Source organism: Carya illinoinensis, chromosome 5 (genome assembly GCF_018687715.1).
Source record: "Carya illinoinensis cultivar Pawnee chromosome 5, C.illinoinensisPawnee_v1, whole genome shotgun sequence".
In the NCBI taxonomy this organism is placed as follows: Eukaryota; Viridiplantae; Streptophyta; class Magnoliopsida; order Fagales; family Juglandaceae; genus Carya; species Carya illinoinensis.
The window spans coordinates 10,047,704-10,062,524 of record NC_056756.1 but is presented as its reverse complement, the minus strand read 5'-3'; the positions used below and the strand labels follow the sequence as shown (position 1 = coordinate 10,062,524).

At 38.7% G+C, this 14,821-nt stretch overlaps 1 protein-coding gene across 3 annotated transcripts in view; it reads left to right on the top strand.

The window, feature by feature from the left end:
- Positions 1-14,821, top strand: part of LOC122309851 (glycerol-3-phosphate acyltransferase 9) — an 81,432-nt gene that overhangs the window by 65,472 nt on the left and 1,139 nt on the right. Inside the window, exon 1 of one of the 3 annotated variants that reach the window (XM_043123562.1) lies at positions 13,642-14,450. The exons of the other annotated variants lie outside the window; for them this stretch is intronic. Coding sequence (XP_042979496.1) covers positions 13,802-14,450 — 649 coding nt within the window. The 5' untranslated portion in view covers positions 13,642-13,801. Of the gene's footprint in view, positions 1-13,641; positions 14,451-14,821 lie in introns of those variants that run through there. 3 annotated transcript variants of the gene reach the window in all.

Sequence of the window (14,821 nt, the reverse complement as noted above, 5' to 3'; positions counted from 1 at the left end):
GGACAGCGTACGCGCCGAAAAGAGCTTTTCGATTGGGGTTTTATGTGCGATTCTGACACCCGTAGCCAAAGTTATGGCCAAAAGACTGAAATGCACTCAAAACGGCCCCAATGAGGAACACATCACAATCAATTCCCGCCTTTGCGCTGATCTGCCAACTCATGGTATCTCAGCGCCATCAAGGTGCAATCTGACAGCTCAGCATCATCTGTCTCAGATCCCCCTACATCAAGTGGGCACCTCTAGGACCCCTCTATGGTCCTCCAAGACTTCTCGGATCTCCATGGGCAGCCCCTTCAAGTCATCATTGCTGCCCTCATTTGCACCTTTTTTCATGTTGCAAGTAGTGTCATTCTCGGCCATGACAATAGCAAAGCAATGGGCTCCGCCCTTGCACAACTTTTGGAACATAATTGCCTCACACGACTTGACTTCTTTTGATGGCAATGCTGTCCATAATCTCTTCTTTGCCCCGATCTTGAATTCCATGGTCATGTTGTGGTAGTCATGAATTACTCTCCCAAGGCCTTTGAGCCAAGCATTGCCCAATATCACATCAAGACCAACTAGTGCCAAAACATGTAGATCGGCAACAATTCTCACACCTTGTATGTTCATCTTTACCTCTTTGACAAGTTCTTCACATCTCAACTTGTCACCATTGGCTACCTTCACCTCAAATGGATCTATGGCACACAGCCTCAACCCAATCTTGGTGACTATATTGGAGTTGATGAAGTTATGTGTGGATCCACTATCCACCAATAGGGTTACCCCAAATTTTCCAACCCATCCCATGCCATGACTCGCATAGATGTAGGTCGTTGAACACCCGAGATGGCATTCAAAGACAACTCGGCCTCTTCTAGTGAATCACTAGATTCGGCCTCCTCTTGTTCGGATTCCTCATGGAATGGTTCTTCATCATGCTCAACTTCATCTTCATACTCTTCATCTTCTATCAAGACATAAGCTTGCCTGGATTTGCACTTATGCTCTTTGCTCCACTTTTCTCCACATTTAAAGCATAAGCCTTTTTTGATTCTTTCTTGCACTTCCTCACGAGACAACTTCTTCACTTCTTGTGGCTTAGTCTTCAAAGCATCATTCTTACTTTTCCAAGGAACTTTGATTTGCAATGGTTTGGAGAATTTGCTCCCCACTTCGTTGAATTGGCGTTTCTCCATGCATGTGCTTTCTTCTAGAATTTTTGCCATCCTCATTACCTCTTGAAACTTTGTGGGCTGCTTCAATTTGATTTCTTTAGCCAACCATGGTTTCAAACCATCTATGAAAGTGCCAATTAGTGCCTCTTCCAACCAACCCCTCACCAAGGTTTGGAGTTGTCGAAACTCCTCGATGTAGTGGTGCACTTTCCCCTCTTGCTTCAACTTAGCAAGTTGCCCATGATGGTTGATGATGGGCGATGGACCAAATTGCATCAAGAATTCTCTTTCAAAAGTCGTCCATCCCAATCTCTTCCTTTCTTTCTCATATTGATCTCATATCCAACGCCACCATTTGCTTGCTCTTCCTTCTAGATAGAAGCAAGCCATTGATACTCTTTCTTCTCTAGGTATCTCATAGGAACGAAAGTAATGATTTATCTTGTCCAACCACTCATATGGATCTCCTCCATTGAACTTGGAAAAATCCACTTTTGGCCTCTTTGGTCCCCGGTCATAAGGCCAGTTTCCTCTTCTATCATCATGGTACTCATCATCATATTGTCGCCCATAATGTCCTCAATCTCTATCATGGTGATGACGTCTTCTTTCTTGGTGATCTCCACGGTCATAAGGCCTCTCCCTCTCATGAGCATATTCGGCCTCATGATCTTCTTCTCTTTGTGGCCCTTGAAATCTCACATCTTGTGGTTCTTCTCTCACACTAGGAGATCTAGTGCGATGTAGTGGATTCCGGATCCACCTCTCAACTGCTACATGGTCATTCTCAACACGACCACCTCTTCAAAATTCACCTCTTGTGGCTCTTGCATGGACTCGGTAACACTTGTCTCAACCCCATCAACAAAGGTATCGTGCCTTGGTTCATTGGGCTGAGGTGGTGGCCCTTGGCCATGCCCTTTGGCTAGTCTCCTTTCAATTCTTTCGATGTCTTCATGCCTTTCTCTCTTCAAACTTTCAATGGCCCTTCTATTTTCCTCATTGTCCCGGTTGCTCACATTCATGGCCATCCTTAATTCGGCCAAGACAGTCATGACCTCATCAAGGACTCTATGGATCCATGTACTTTGTCCTTCTAGCACTTCAATTCTGTCCCTATGGGAACCACTTGGCCTCTCGGGCCCCGTTATACTCTCTTGCATGGTAAGGACTTCTCTTGATCTTGGAGCAAGGCAATGCTCTTCAATGAATCGGGCACCTCTCAATGAAAGCACCAATTAATGTTAGGGACTTCGGTCTAGTCCCTAAATACTATGATTCTCTAGATCCGCTTCACCTAACTATGACCAATGAGCCTATCCTTCTTGCTTGCCCTTTGACTTGGGTCTAGACTTGAGTGATGATATTTGGTGAATATGGATGATTGGTGTTGTGCTTTGTGAATTGGATCTTAATGGGATGGTATAGTGTATGGGATGATGATGATGGTATGGTTATGGTATGATGATGGCCGAATGGTATGATGTGGCTATGGTAGGCTCCCCTTGGGTGGTATTATGGTAAATATGGAAGTGAGGTTAGAGTTTAAGGTTTCCTAAAAGAGTTCTTCTATAGGGCAGCCAACACCGCACACCTTATGTGGCATTTCCTCTCTCTCTTTTTTTTTTTAAGTACTAAAACGCTAAAACATGCTTTTTGTTTTGCCCCCTTTCGAAATTTTCTACAGCTCCTCCCCCAATTCAAAATTTTTCCCTGTTCGAGCGCGCGTCAAATATTTTTTCATGTGGTTTCAGTTGAGCTAGCGTCTGCCTCCATATTCTCTCTAAACCACCGACGAAAGGTCCATCGCCACTGACAAGTTGTTCTTTATTCACTTTTTACATATTGACAATACATTTATAGCCCAGCTTTCTCTTTCAAGGTATTGTCCAAAATCTCCTTTTGTTAGCTTTTGTTTCAAAATATATATATATATATATTTTTTTCTTTCGTAAGATGCTTTGGCTCTTTGAATGGAAATGTTTCAGATTTTTCTTTTTTTGTTCTTATTTTTAAAGCAAACTTATTGTTCTAGCCTGCATTTCTGTGCAAACTTGTGGCCATTTTCTTTCTTAGACATTCAAAACGAGTAATTAGTGTCAGTTATACTTTTATTTGATTTCATTTGTGTATGCAAGGATAAGAGTCAGAGATTTTGAGAGTGGAAGGAGAGAGAAATTTCAAGCAAGCTCAAATACAAAGTCCTTTTAATTGGTTTGAGAAGAAAAATTATTCAAACAGAGAAGAAGTTTGAAAGAACGTTGAATTATCATCAATATCAAGAAAGGAAACTGAGCCACAACATATCCAACTACGTTTTGTGTGGCCTTAAAGGAGGAGAGAAGCTAGTTTCAGATGGGGAATTGTTGGGGTTCTACAGCTGATTACCCAACTCCAAGCACCATTGCCTATCTCAATTCAAGTAAATACTTGATAGGAAAAAAAAAATTGTGTTTTTTGTATGTTTACCCCTTCCATCAAATTCTCAAATATCTCATCTGCGTTGGTTCTTTTTGTCCCATACATTTTGTTTTTAAAGAAAACTCATTGTTATGTTAGCCAGTTGCCACAAGCCAATCAGATCTTTCAGGCAAATGATTTACACGAGAAACCCAGTGAAATTTCCTAACTTGATATGCCTGAGGTGATATGACTTTTTGTTGCATTTTACGCATGGAACCATGCTATTTTGCCTCTGTACTTCGTTATTAACATATGCTGGGAATTTTTTATTGCAACTATATTACAGTTTCTAGCAGTGCATAAAGAGAAGACTTAAGATCTGTAAAGTTAACTAAAAAAATTGCAATGTTATGATTCACTGCCATGTTATTATAGTTTGGTCTCAATGTTTAACTGCAGTAAAGATTACAGTAGAGCCTTAGTATGGATTCACTTTTTAGTTAACATTGCAGTTAAAAATTGCCTAAAGAGAAGCCTCTAAGTATATTACAGTTTCTAGCAGTGAGTTCTTTCTTCTTTGGTATATCCCTCTTCAACTTTACTCTTTCGTTTGTCAATTCAAGATCAGAAAATACAAGATTTTCTCTCTTTATTTCTTTTCTTTCTTCTTTCTTGCAAGATTAGAAAAATATTCTCACTTTTATCTCTTCTTACTTCTTTCTCCTTCAACTCTGTTAAGACATTTACTTTCCAGTTCAAGGCATTTTCCACTGGTTTAGCATTATTCCAGCTTTTTTCTAGTGTGTTCAAATGATTTCCAGCATAGTTATGATGAAATGCCCATGTCAATGCATTCTTGCGCGTTTTCGCCGCCCCTCTACTTAGTTTTGTAGGTAACTCCACTACCATTTTCCCTTCCATATTAGTGAGTACTGCTTGTGTACTGAGAGATGTGAAGGGAGGGCACGAAAGTTTGAAGTTTCTCTTTCATAATCGATTTCTTTCTAAATTTGTTTATTCTTTAGTATGAAGTTTTCTTAAGATATTGCTACTTTTTTTTTTTTATGTAAATGAAAGGAAAAAGTAATCAGATTTTTTTTTTCCCTGAAAATACTTCACAGAACTCGAAAAGGAAATTTCTTTTGAGATGCAAAGACGTTTGGATAGTTAACAAGAGAGAGGATGTTTCTAAGTTCAGATAAAGATGGGAGTTCAGTTGTTGGTGGCTATTTACATTAACTTTGAGGCTAGGAAAGGTATGAGACCCAATTTGGCACTTTATGGGTTGCCTGCCGTTTGGAATGTACATAACCTGAGTGAAAAAGATAGAAGAATGTGCTTTGAAAAATTCTAAACTTTGAAATTAAAGGAAATTATCCCAATTTTTCAGAATTTCAGATAGTTTAAATACATGCAGTAGTTGTGGAATTATTTGACCTACTCTTGATGGAGATGGCTTAACTATTGACTATTTGACCTGCTTGCTCATTATATCAAACAAGATGAATTAATAGAAGTTTAATCCATCCCTCATATGTGTTTCTCTATTTTTTTTTTCTGCAGAAATAATGATGGAGATAAAAAATGGGATTGGACAGCACTTTGGACACTTGCACTAAAGATTTATGAAAATAGTTGCAGCTAAATAGTGGCCGTGGGAGTTGGTTTTGTCTTTGTTGTTGTATTTGTTTACACTCAAGTTAGAGAAGTACAATACTTTGCTGCTGTTTTAGTTTGGAAAGTGAACTGGTGTATTTCATTTCATTCATGTATGTCGAGTTATTCAGGTTAATGCGTCTTTGTAAAGTAGGAAGTCTATTATGTGCTCCAGTCGTTGTATTTTGGATTTTAATGAAATGAGGTGCTGCTTGGACAATACATCCTTTAATCCCAAACCATCATGTTGGTTGTCCTGCACAGATGTCTATGTGAGATCTTTTAAACATCGTTGGCTAATAGGGAGGCAGTAAGGCGAAGCAAAAAGCCTTCAAAATCTCAAATGCAAAATTCATTCAAACAGTTGTGCGAAAAAAGTATCAGCAAAAACTCTATAGAATCTCAATTGCAAAATTCATTCAAATATTTGTGTAAAAAAGGTATATTTCACTTGAACAAATACAACCAAAAATCTCACAAATTTGTGGCATAAAAGCTATAAATGAAACATAATAACTTTCCAAAGAAGACCCACTTTCCATTTGATATGTTTGGAACTGGATAGTGACGGGTAAACAAGCTTTAATCCAGGATGTTCAGGCCACATTTATGCCATTTATTGAATTTTGATCAATCTTGTCTTCATGCATAGTTCAAACGGAATATGTCATTCAGCACATAAAAGCTTCCTTGAGTTGTTTGCATCAAATGGAACATCTGAGTGCAGAAAGCATGACAAGGAGTTTAGTTAACTACAAGAATAGCTGCCTTCTCATAATGCACGCATCCACTCAAGGGGTGCCATTTGAGCAAGATACAGTAGTCACAGGAATAAAATTAATTGACAACATAATGATCAATCTCGATCTCTATGTCAAATTCAAGAACAAAATTAGATGCAATGTAAAGATACAGCAAATGAAATTTGCTTCAAAGAGAGGATAGAAATCATCCCAGGTTCATGTCTTTATTTTTTTTTATAAAAGTACATTTATGCCAATACTTTCATGTTTCCTGGACAGATTTCTTAGTAAAATACACGACAGGGATAAGAAATTCATCGAGAAAAATACACTACAATGTGTTTCCTTTACATCTTATGCCAATATCGTGGCATAAATAATCAGGTTCCAAAAATCACAAAAGCAAAAAGGCAAGGGAGACACTGAAAATGAATCACTTAAAGGAGGAGGAATGTACTTTTATTAAGAAAGATCTGCAGTACAAATGTAAAATGTAGACCACCATGAAAGGCCAAACTAATGCTCTTACGTCCCAAACACTCGCACAATTAGAATATGAAATAGTAAGATAAATATCAATAGGATACAAACAGAGCAAAAGATCCATCAAGCAGTTCCACCAAACCCTAGGAAAGCAAGGCAAATCAGAGATCAAAATAGTAAATATTGACTCCAAACATTGCAAAGATACAGAAGGTTCTTTGACATAAAAAACGTAGATCTATCAAGAGCAAAAAAAAAAACCGATTTGGCTGAAAAAAAAATCCATTTCTTTAAGTAGGCCGAATCTCAAACCAAAAGCCAATCCTTAATTGTCCCATGTAGATACGCGCAATAAAGAAAAATGAGAATAATCAACAACAAGGAGAAGGAATGATCCTTTGCCGATTAGCATCGGATCGATAAGGACACGCCTCGAAAATTTAAAGACCCAAAGAGGATCACATCCAAGTATTAGTAAGAGATCATATACAGAAAAAAGGGGAACCTTGCTGAACTTGAGGGTGAGTTGGAGGTTGCCATTGACGAAGACGAGCATGCCGCCAGTGGGGCCAGAGGCCTGGCAATCGACGGTAGTGACTCTTTGCTGGCACTGCTGGAAGGGGGGGCTGGTGAGCTCGGCAACAATGCTCTGGGAACTTCGAAAGTCGACATCGACTCGTCCTGCAAGGGATGGCTTTGCCCTAGAATAATAGAGAGAAGCACAAGAGAGAGGAGTACAAAGGGAGAGAGAGGAGCACCGGAAGCAAGTGAAAGAGAGGAGCATGAGGAGAGGAAGGTCGTTTCAGTGGAGGAAGGTCGGGCTGGGGGGTTTTCACAAAGAGATGAGAATGAGAAGTGGAAGGTCGGGCTCGAGGGGTCGCTGACAACCAGTGGGGCAGACGGGGTCTGCCACGTAAGGTGTGCAGTGTAAGAAACTTGAACGGGCTGCTGAATAGAATTTCTCTTCCTAAAATATAAGAAATCTTTATAGAGGCTAGGATTTTATGTAGGAAATATGGAGGCACTAAATCTAATGTAGATCTAGTATTTTTATGATGTAAGGGTTTAGATCTAAGATTATGGAAGATATATGGAGGCTAATATGGTGATGGGATGATATGAAAGTGAAGGAAATATGAAGAGAATAATCCAACAAGGCTAGATCTACTTAACAAAATAGATCTAGTGTGTTGAGATGATATGGGGCGTGATAGATATTATTAAGTGCAAAAAGAGTAATGCAAATAACAAGTAAATAACAAGTATGAAACTCAATAATGGAAAAGAGAAACAAACTTGCTCATAGATTGATATATGAAACAACACCCGTTGTGACGCCCCCAAATTCTGTTTGGGATCGGACGGACATTTGAAGCGTAGAGACATGCAACATAAGATTATCTGTCCCCGTTCATGACATATATGATGCAATGTTCCTAATATGCATCTAACATTATGCAATATTCGCAGCGGATAAATTTTTTTCTTTAGCAATACTATGCACCAAATTGAAAATATCCCAAATGCTTAAAACATTTTTTATAAATAAAAATCCATTGAACAACTAAGATCATAACACTAGTCCAAAATGCTTATGATCCAAAAAGTATTGGAGATGCAACTCCATAGTACAAGTAGTAATTTACGTTAACTACTATATTAGCATTGACGTCACATCGTCGCTCAGTTAACTGTGTCTAGTTGGTCAGCTTCTGATTATCCTTCAGGTCCTGTAACAAGATCTACCATTCGGGAGGAATGGTAGTTAGGACTACCACAGTGAGATTTGATTACAAATCTAAGCAAGTTAACAAAAAACTTTCACATAAGCTAATGATGCATGGATGACAGTAAAAATATAATTGTATAATTAAATTCATAAGTAATTAAAGTATAACTTGGCGTACAATATAGCATAATTGACATAACTTAAATTGAAACATGAACTGAACTTGACTTGACATGAACTTGATCTGAAACTTGACTTAGCATGAACTTGCTCTGAAACTTGACTTAACATGAACATGATATGAAACTTGACTTATCATGAACTTGTTCTGAAACTTGACTTAACATGAAAAATACATACTCCACAGTTGTTGTGGCCCTATGTATTCTACGTGTAAATACATACTCCACAGTTGTTGTGGCCCCATGTATTCTACACAAACTTGACTTAACATGAAAAATACATACTCCACAGTTGTTGTGGTTCCATGTATTCTACGTGTAAATACATACTTCACAGTTGTTGTGGCCCCATGTATTCTATACAAAATTGACTTAACATGAAAAATACATACTCCACAGTTGTTGTGGCCTCATGTATTCTACGTGTAAATACATACTCCACAGTTGTTGAGGCCCCATGTATTCTACACAAACTTGACTTAACATGAAAAATACATACTTCACAGTTGTTGTGGCCCCATGTATTCTACGTGTAAATACATACTCCACATTTGTTGTGGCCCTATGTATTCTACACACTCAATATGAAACGTGACTGGAATACGAAAGGACTGAAACCCTGACGTAACATTACGTGACTTGAACATAACTTGAAATATATGACCAATTTGAGATAGAAACATTTCATAACATGACATAACATATAATAGACAACATATTTAACATGACATACATGCAACAATGAATATTACATGACTTGACATAATGTAATAGATGACATACTTAGCATGACGTACTTGTAATGTACAGTAATACATAACAGAATATATTATGTAACAGATAAAAATTGATGACAGAATAAATTCTGAATAATAGACAATTACGTGATAACTTGACATGACATGACATATATGATAACACACATACATATACTGTAGTTTCTTTACTTAGCACACATACATAGTAGACTGCTAGTAAGTTAAAAGCTAACTTACCTCGATCTCCGCGTTTCTTATAAAACTTTAAGCGCGATCACGAGTAATTGTAATTAGTGATTCTAAAAGTTAGCACTAAATCACTAATAAATTGAAATATGGAAAATACTAACTTAAAGAGTAAAATTTTCATTTTACTCTCTGCATGTAAGAAAATGACCGTTTTACCCATAACTTAAGGATTTTGCATACTAACTCCAAAAGTCACCAAAATTTACATGCATCATGTAAATTTTATCCTCAATTCAAATATCAATTTAGAAAAATTTAAAACTAATCACAACTATTAAAACTCCATAGGGCCGAAATTCCCATATGCTATTTCTATTAATTTTTGTTTCCAACTTGTTTTGATCAACCTTTTGATCTATGACTTATAAATATGTGATCTTCAAACCAAACCATCACATGGTTTAAAAAGATATCCTAAAACATATATAAGCTTCTAATTCAAAATCGGTTAAAAATTAACCAAAACATAAATTTAGCTAAGAACATCCACACTTTGGCTTATCTAAATATCTCTTTGCATAAAATTTCATATCTTTGAAACTAACATCAAATATATTCAAAATAATAATATAACATGTATATAAGATGTTTAGGATCCTCCAATAAAATTATTAAAGTCATTGGAATAGGTTTAGACTACCAAAGAGTTAAACTTTCTCAAAACAAAAACTGTTTTTCCTCTTCCAATTTCTAAGTTTCTAAATCTAAGAAAATCTTTCATCAAAACCTTTAATCATGCAAAAATCCTCAACCAATAGTCATATATACATGTTAAAAATACTCCATAAAAATTTCGGACCCATATCTATCTATTAGTTTGGTCAAAAACTCCAAACTATAACATAGTCTCTAGTTTATCTCCGAGAATAACCTTTTTATAGTTTACATAATATTTGACTGATCAAATGATCTTCAAATGGGACAAATAAGATATCCACATAAACTAGACTAAAAAATGAACAACTTATATGAAGGAGACTTTATGACAAAACACTTACAAAAGTTTCGAAATGGGCGTGCAAAAGAACTCCTAAAAGCTGTCCGAGAGAGATTGTTTGATATTCTTTTAATGGAAAGTGTAAATGAAGATAATTTCATGGGGAGAGGTGGCTGGAGATACTTATGAATGAGATATGGAAGAGAGAAGGCTGGAGTGAGAGTTAAGTGTAGGGCTCTCTCACCTGAAGTGAGAGTTAAGTGTGGGACTCTCTTACCCGAAGTGAGAGTTAAGTGTAGGACTCTTTTACCCAATAATATCCACGAAATTAGCTTAAAATATTTTTATCCAATAATATCCACAAAATTAGTTTAAAATATTTTTATCTAATAAGATCTATAAAAATTAGCTCAAGATATTTTTATCCAATAATATCTACAGTTTTGAGCAGACGTTTCGTCCGAAAATATGAAAAAATGTTATTGCGCCATAAGACTTTAAATAACCCTCCGAGTCTAATGGCACAAACCATAATATATTTTGACACTTCTAACTATCTCCAATAATCAAAAATACACTTCGGATACCATAGTAAATAATAACACTAACTATGTAGTTAGACTAAAACTTATACGATTAATGGATTCGTGAAAACTTATGGGATCTTCACGAGGTTCCTAAAACTAATAGAAATTTCACAATTAAATTTCTAGCGGGCTGTTACAATCTCCCCTCCTAAAAAAAAGATTTCGTTCTCGAAATCGAAGTAAGTAAGAAATAACAAGTTAAGGAATAGGTATTGCTTACCAACCTGGTATCTATCCCGTATATATTTGCCTTTGAGATTATGTCATTCCTTAACTCTCTTACTTTAATCAACAATTATATTATACTTCTTTCCACAAGGTTGGCCAAGTTGTATCGACACACTCTCCAAACCTAAAACTTCAAGTAAATAATCTTCCGAAACTCTTCTTTAGAAAAACATAGGCGATATACTTTAAGTGTTCTTGTAAATACCAAAGTTAGTAGAGAATTCATCAAAATTAAGCCGTTATCCTCTCTCTCTCTCTCTCTCTCTCTCTCTCTCTTTAAAAAATTGGTGGCCCTCTGTTTTAGACCAGACAACTCTGATCCACATGATTTTTATAGGTCTTTTGTGGCTGTCAGGCGTCGCATAGCTATGACACTACTTTACTCTTCTGTAGTTGTCAGGCGCCGCAGCTATGATACTACATTGCTCTTATATAGTTGTCAGGCGCCGCATAACTATGACACTACTTTGTTCTTCTGTAGTTGTCAAGCACCGCAGCTATGATACTATATTGCTCTTGTCTCTTGTAGAGAAATGCTTTACGAGAGATGATTCGTCATAATTTTCTCTATAAAAGAATTATTCAGTTCATCTTTTTTCACATCTCATTTTCTTCACTTTTCTGAAATCAGTCTGCATTCTTACTCTGCAATCTCTTTCTGCTTACTCACTTTGCAATGGCTCAGCAATCTTCTCATTACTAAAACATGAGGTATTCTGCACCTCGTTCACCAGTTATTTATGCTTCTTCTGTAGGTGCTATAATGCAATCCAATAATGATCTGACTAATAAGTCAGATAATGAACTTATCTATGAGCTTGTGAGTCTCGGTACCCGATACTCATCAGCCATTGTCGCATATTCTCAGTGACTGCAATCCAGGACTGGTGGGGTTGACAAACTCCACGAGAATATTTCTATCCTTCAGAGGTTTCTTATAGAATCCAACATGAAGATAGAAGCATTAAAGCGAGAGAACAGAGATTTAAAATCTTTGCTTAACTATTCTTTTCGAGTGGCTACTTCTTTAGATAGGAAATGCATGCAGATTTTTGAATAGCAAGAGCGTTTAAAGATTGAGGCAAAGAGCCTCAAATTTCTGTAATTTTGCTTTATGATAATAAAATAATACTTCACAAATATTTATATTTGTGTTTCTATCTTCTGGTAGATGTTTTACTAGTTGTACTAAATATTTATAGCTGTACTAAAATAAGGAATTAATTTCTAGTTGTACTAAAATAAGGAAATAATGAAATATATAAATATTAGATAAAATAATTAAAATAATAAAATGCTAATAAAATTTTGGCCGTGGGGCCCATGTGGGACCCACATCCTGATAGGTGCTGGCCAGTGCTAAAAATGGCCCATGGAATGGGTCATGGGCGCTGGCTGGCTAGCCATGGTCTGGCCACATGGCTGGTGCCATGGTTGCTGGCCGGCTGGTATGGTCCTGCTGCATGGCTGGTGTTGATGGACAACAGGCATGGCCTGCATGTTGGTCAGGTTGCTAGCCAGGTAGGTGGCCTTGCTAGCTGGCTGGCCTGCTGGGCGTGCTGGGCAATCTAAACGGCTGGGCGTTCTGGCCAGGCAGGTGACCTAGCCATGCACGTTGGGTTGGCTGGCTGGCGTGCTGGCACCAGCTTGGCCAGCATGCCCAGCAGGCTGGCTGGCCCCTGCATGTGCATGCTGGCCGGATTGGGCTGGCAGACCAGCCCACTAACCTCGCCAGCATGCTGGTGCATACTATGTGGCACCAAGGGGAGGCCAATAGCCTCACTAGCATGCTGGCCGAGCTGTTGGCTGGCTGGTCCGTGGGCTTGCCATGGCATGCTGATGGCTCACCATGGGGGCCGACTAGGCATGTCAGTGAATGTGTCGACACTTGTCCTGGGGCAACTTTTCTAGAGGGTTTAACATAACCTCGCTTGTGTGTGCACGCTGACTGTTCGCTGCCTGATGGAAGGTGACCGTGGCCAAGCATTCACCAATGGCTCGGTCTGTGGGCAATCAAGCGACGCCAACAGTGCTGCTAGCGTGCTGTCCTGGCACGGGCGGGTGCTAGTCAAGGCATGGCCCGTGTCCTCCTACCTTGGGGTTTTGACAGTCTTCATCTCTTCCACTCGACTCAAAGACCGACCAATGCTGTTATGGCACTACCCAACCTTTCTCATACTATATTTACACAATTACTTCCATTGTTACCACTCCCGTCCAACCTCAACTCCCGGCGCCAGCCAAAGACCACGCCAACAGATCAGTCGCACTTTTGAATCTTGACTTCAAGTCTAACACTTCCGGTTGGAATTGCACATAAATTTGGAATTTTTAAAAACAATAAAAGATAATTTGAACATTTTATTATCTTTGGATGTAATAAAATAATTACGAATATAATAAATCAATTTTTAAGACCAACTTATAAAATCACAAAAAATTATGTCTAAAAGATGATGCAGAAACAGTTAGTTTGGGGTCACCATGACTTTAGATGTACGCACGCAAACGACTGTAGATGAACAAAGTCCGTGACGCAATTCCGAGTGCAAAAAGGCGACTTTTCCCACTCTTTCCCCACCTTCAATATACAACCCCCACCTCTTCCTCCTGGTGCTCTTCTTTCTTTTATGCTAATGTACAATAAAGCTCAAAGCTAGAGAGAGAGAGAAAGAGACAAATGGGTTATGCTAAGGTGCTTCTGGGTGTGGTCTTAGTCACTGCTCTGGCGGCCACATCGACGGCACAGACGAAGCTCAAGTGCAGCATAGAAGGCTCTACGTGTCCCGCCCTGATAGACTACTTGTCCCCGAACAACACCAACATCACCGCCATCCAATCACTCTTCCAAGTGAAGAAGTTCCGGAACCTCCTCGGCGCAAACAACTTGCCCACCTCCACCCCATCCGACAAAAATGTGAACGCGACGGAGAAGATCCGAATCCCCTTCACCTGCCTGTGCGCCAACGGGACGGGCGTGTCGAATCGAAAACCGGTATACAAGGTGCAAAAAGACGACTTCATGTACCATATCGCCAAGGAAGTGTTCTCGGGTCTGGTAACGTTCCAGCAAATAGCGGACGTCAATGGGGTGCCGGATCCGAACCGGATTAATCCGGGCCAGGAGCTGTGGATCCCACTGCCGTGCAGCTGCGATAAAGTGAACGGGATTAAGGTCGTACATTATGGAATGTTGGTGGATGAAGGAAGCACGGTGGAGGGGATAGCGGAGCAGTACGGGACTACTTCGGCTACACTTTTGACACTCAATAGCATGGCTGATCCCAGCAAGCTTCAGGCCGGTCAAGTCCTTGACATTCCTCTCCCAGGTTCCTTTTTTCACCGTTATTGATTGTTGTGAAGAAAAACTGTAAACATAATAGTGGCTGGTATAAAAAAAACATATAATTATGAGATTAAAAAAATAAGGAATAATTAGAACCCTTTATTCACCGTGTAGGGATCGGTGCTTAAAAATAAATAAATAAATGAAGGAAAAACCCAATTTAAGAAGCCGTACTCGCACGGCCCACGCTGGGGGAGTACAGCTAGACAAGTCAGTTCAGTAGGCCGACACGGTCTACAAGGCTCTGTGAGTCTGTGTTCCATTCTCAACTATCTATCTACTGTTGCCGGCCCTTAAATTGTTGTTACTTGTTACCTAGACGTGGCTGCAGGGTTCAACTGATGTTTCTTGTCC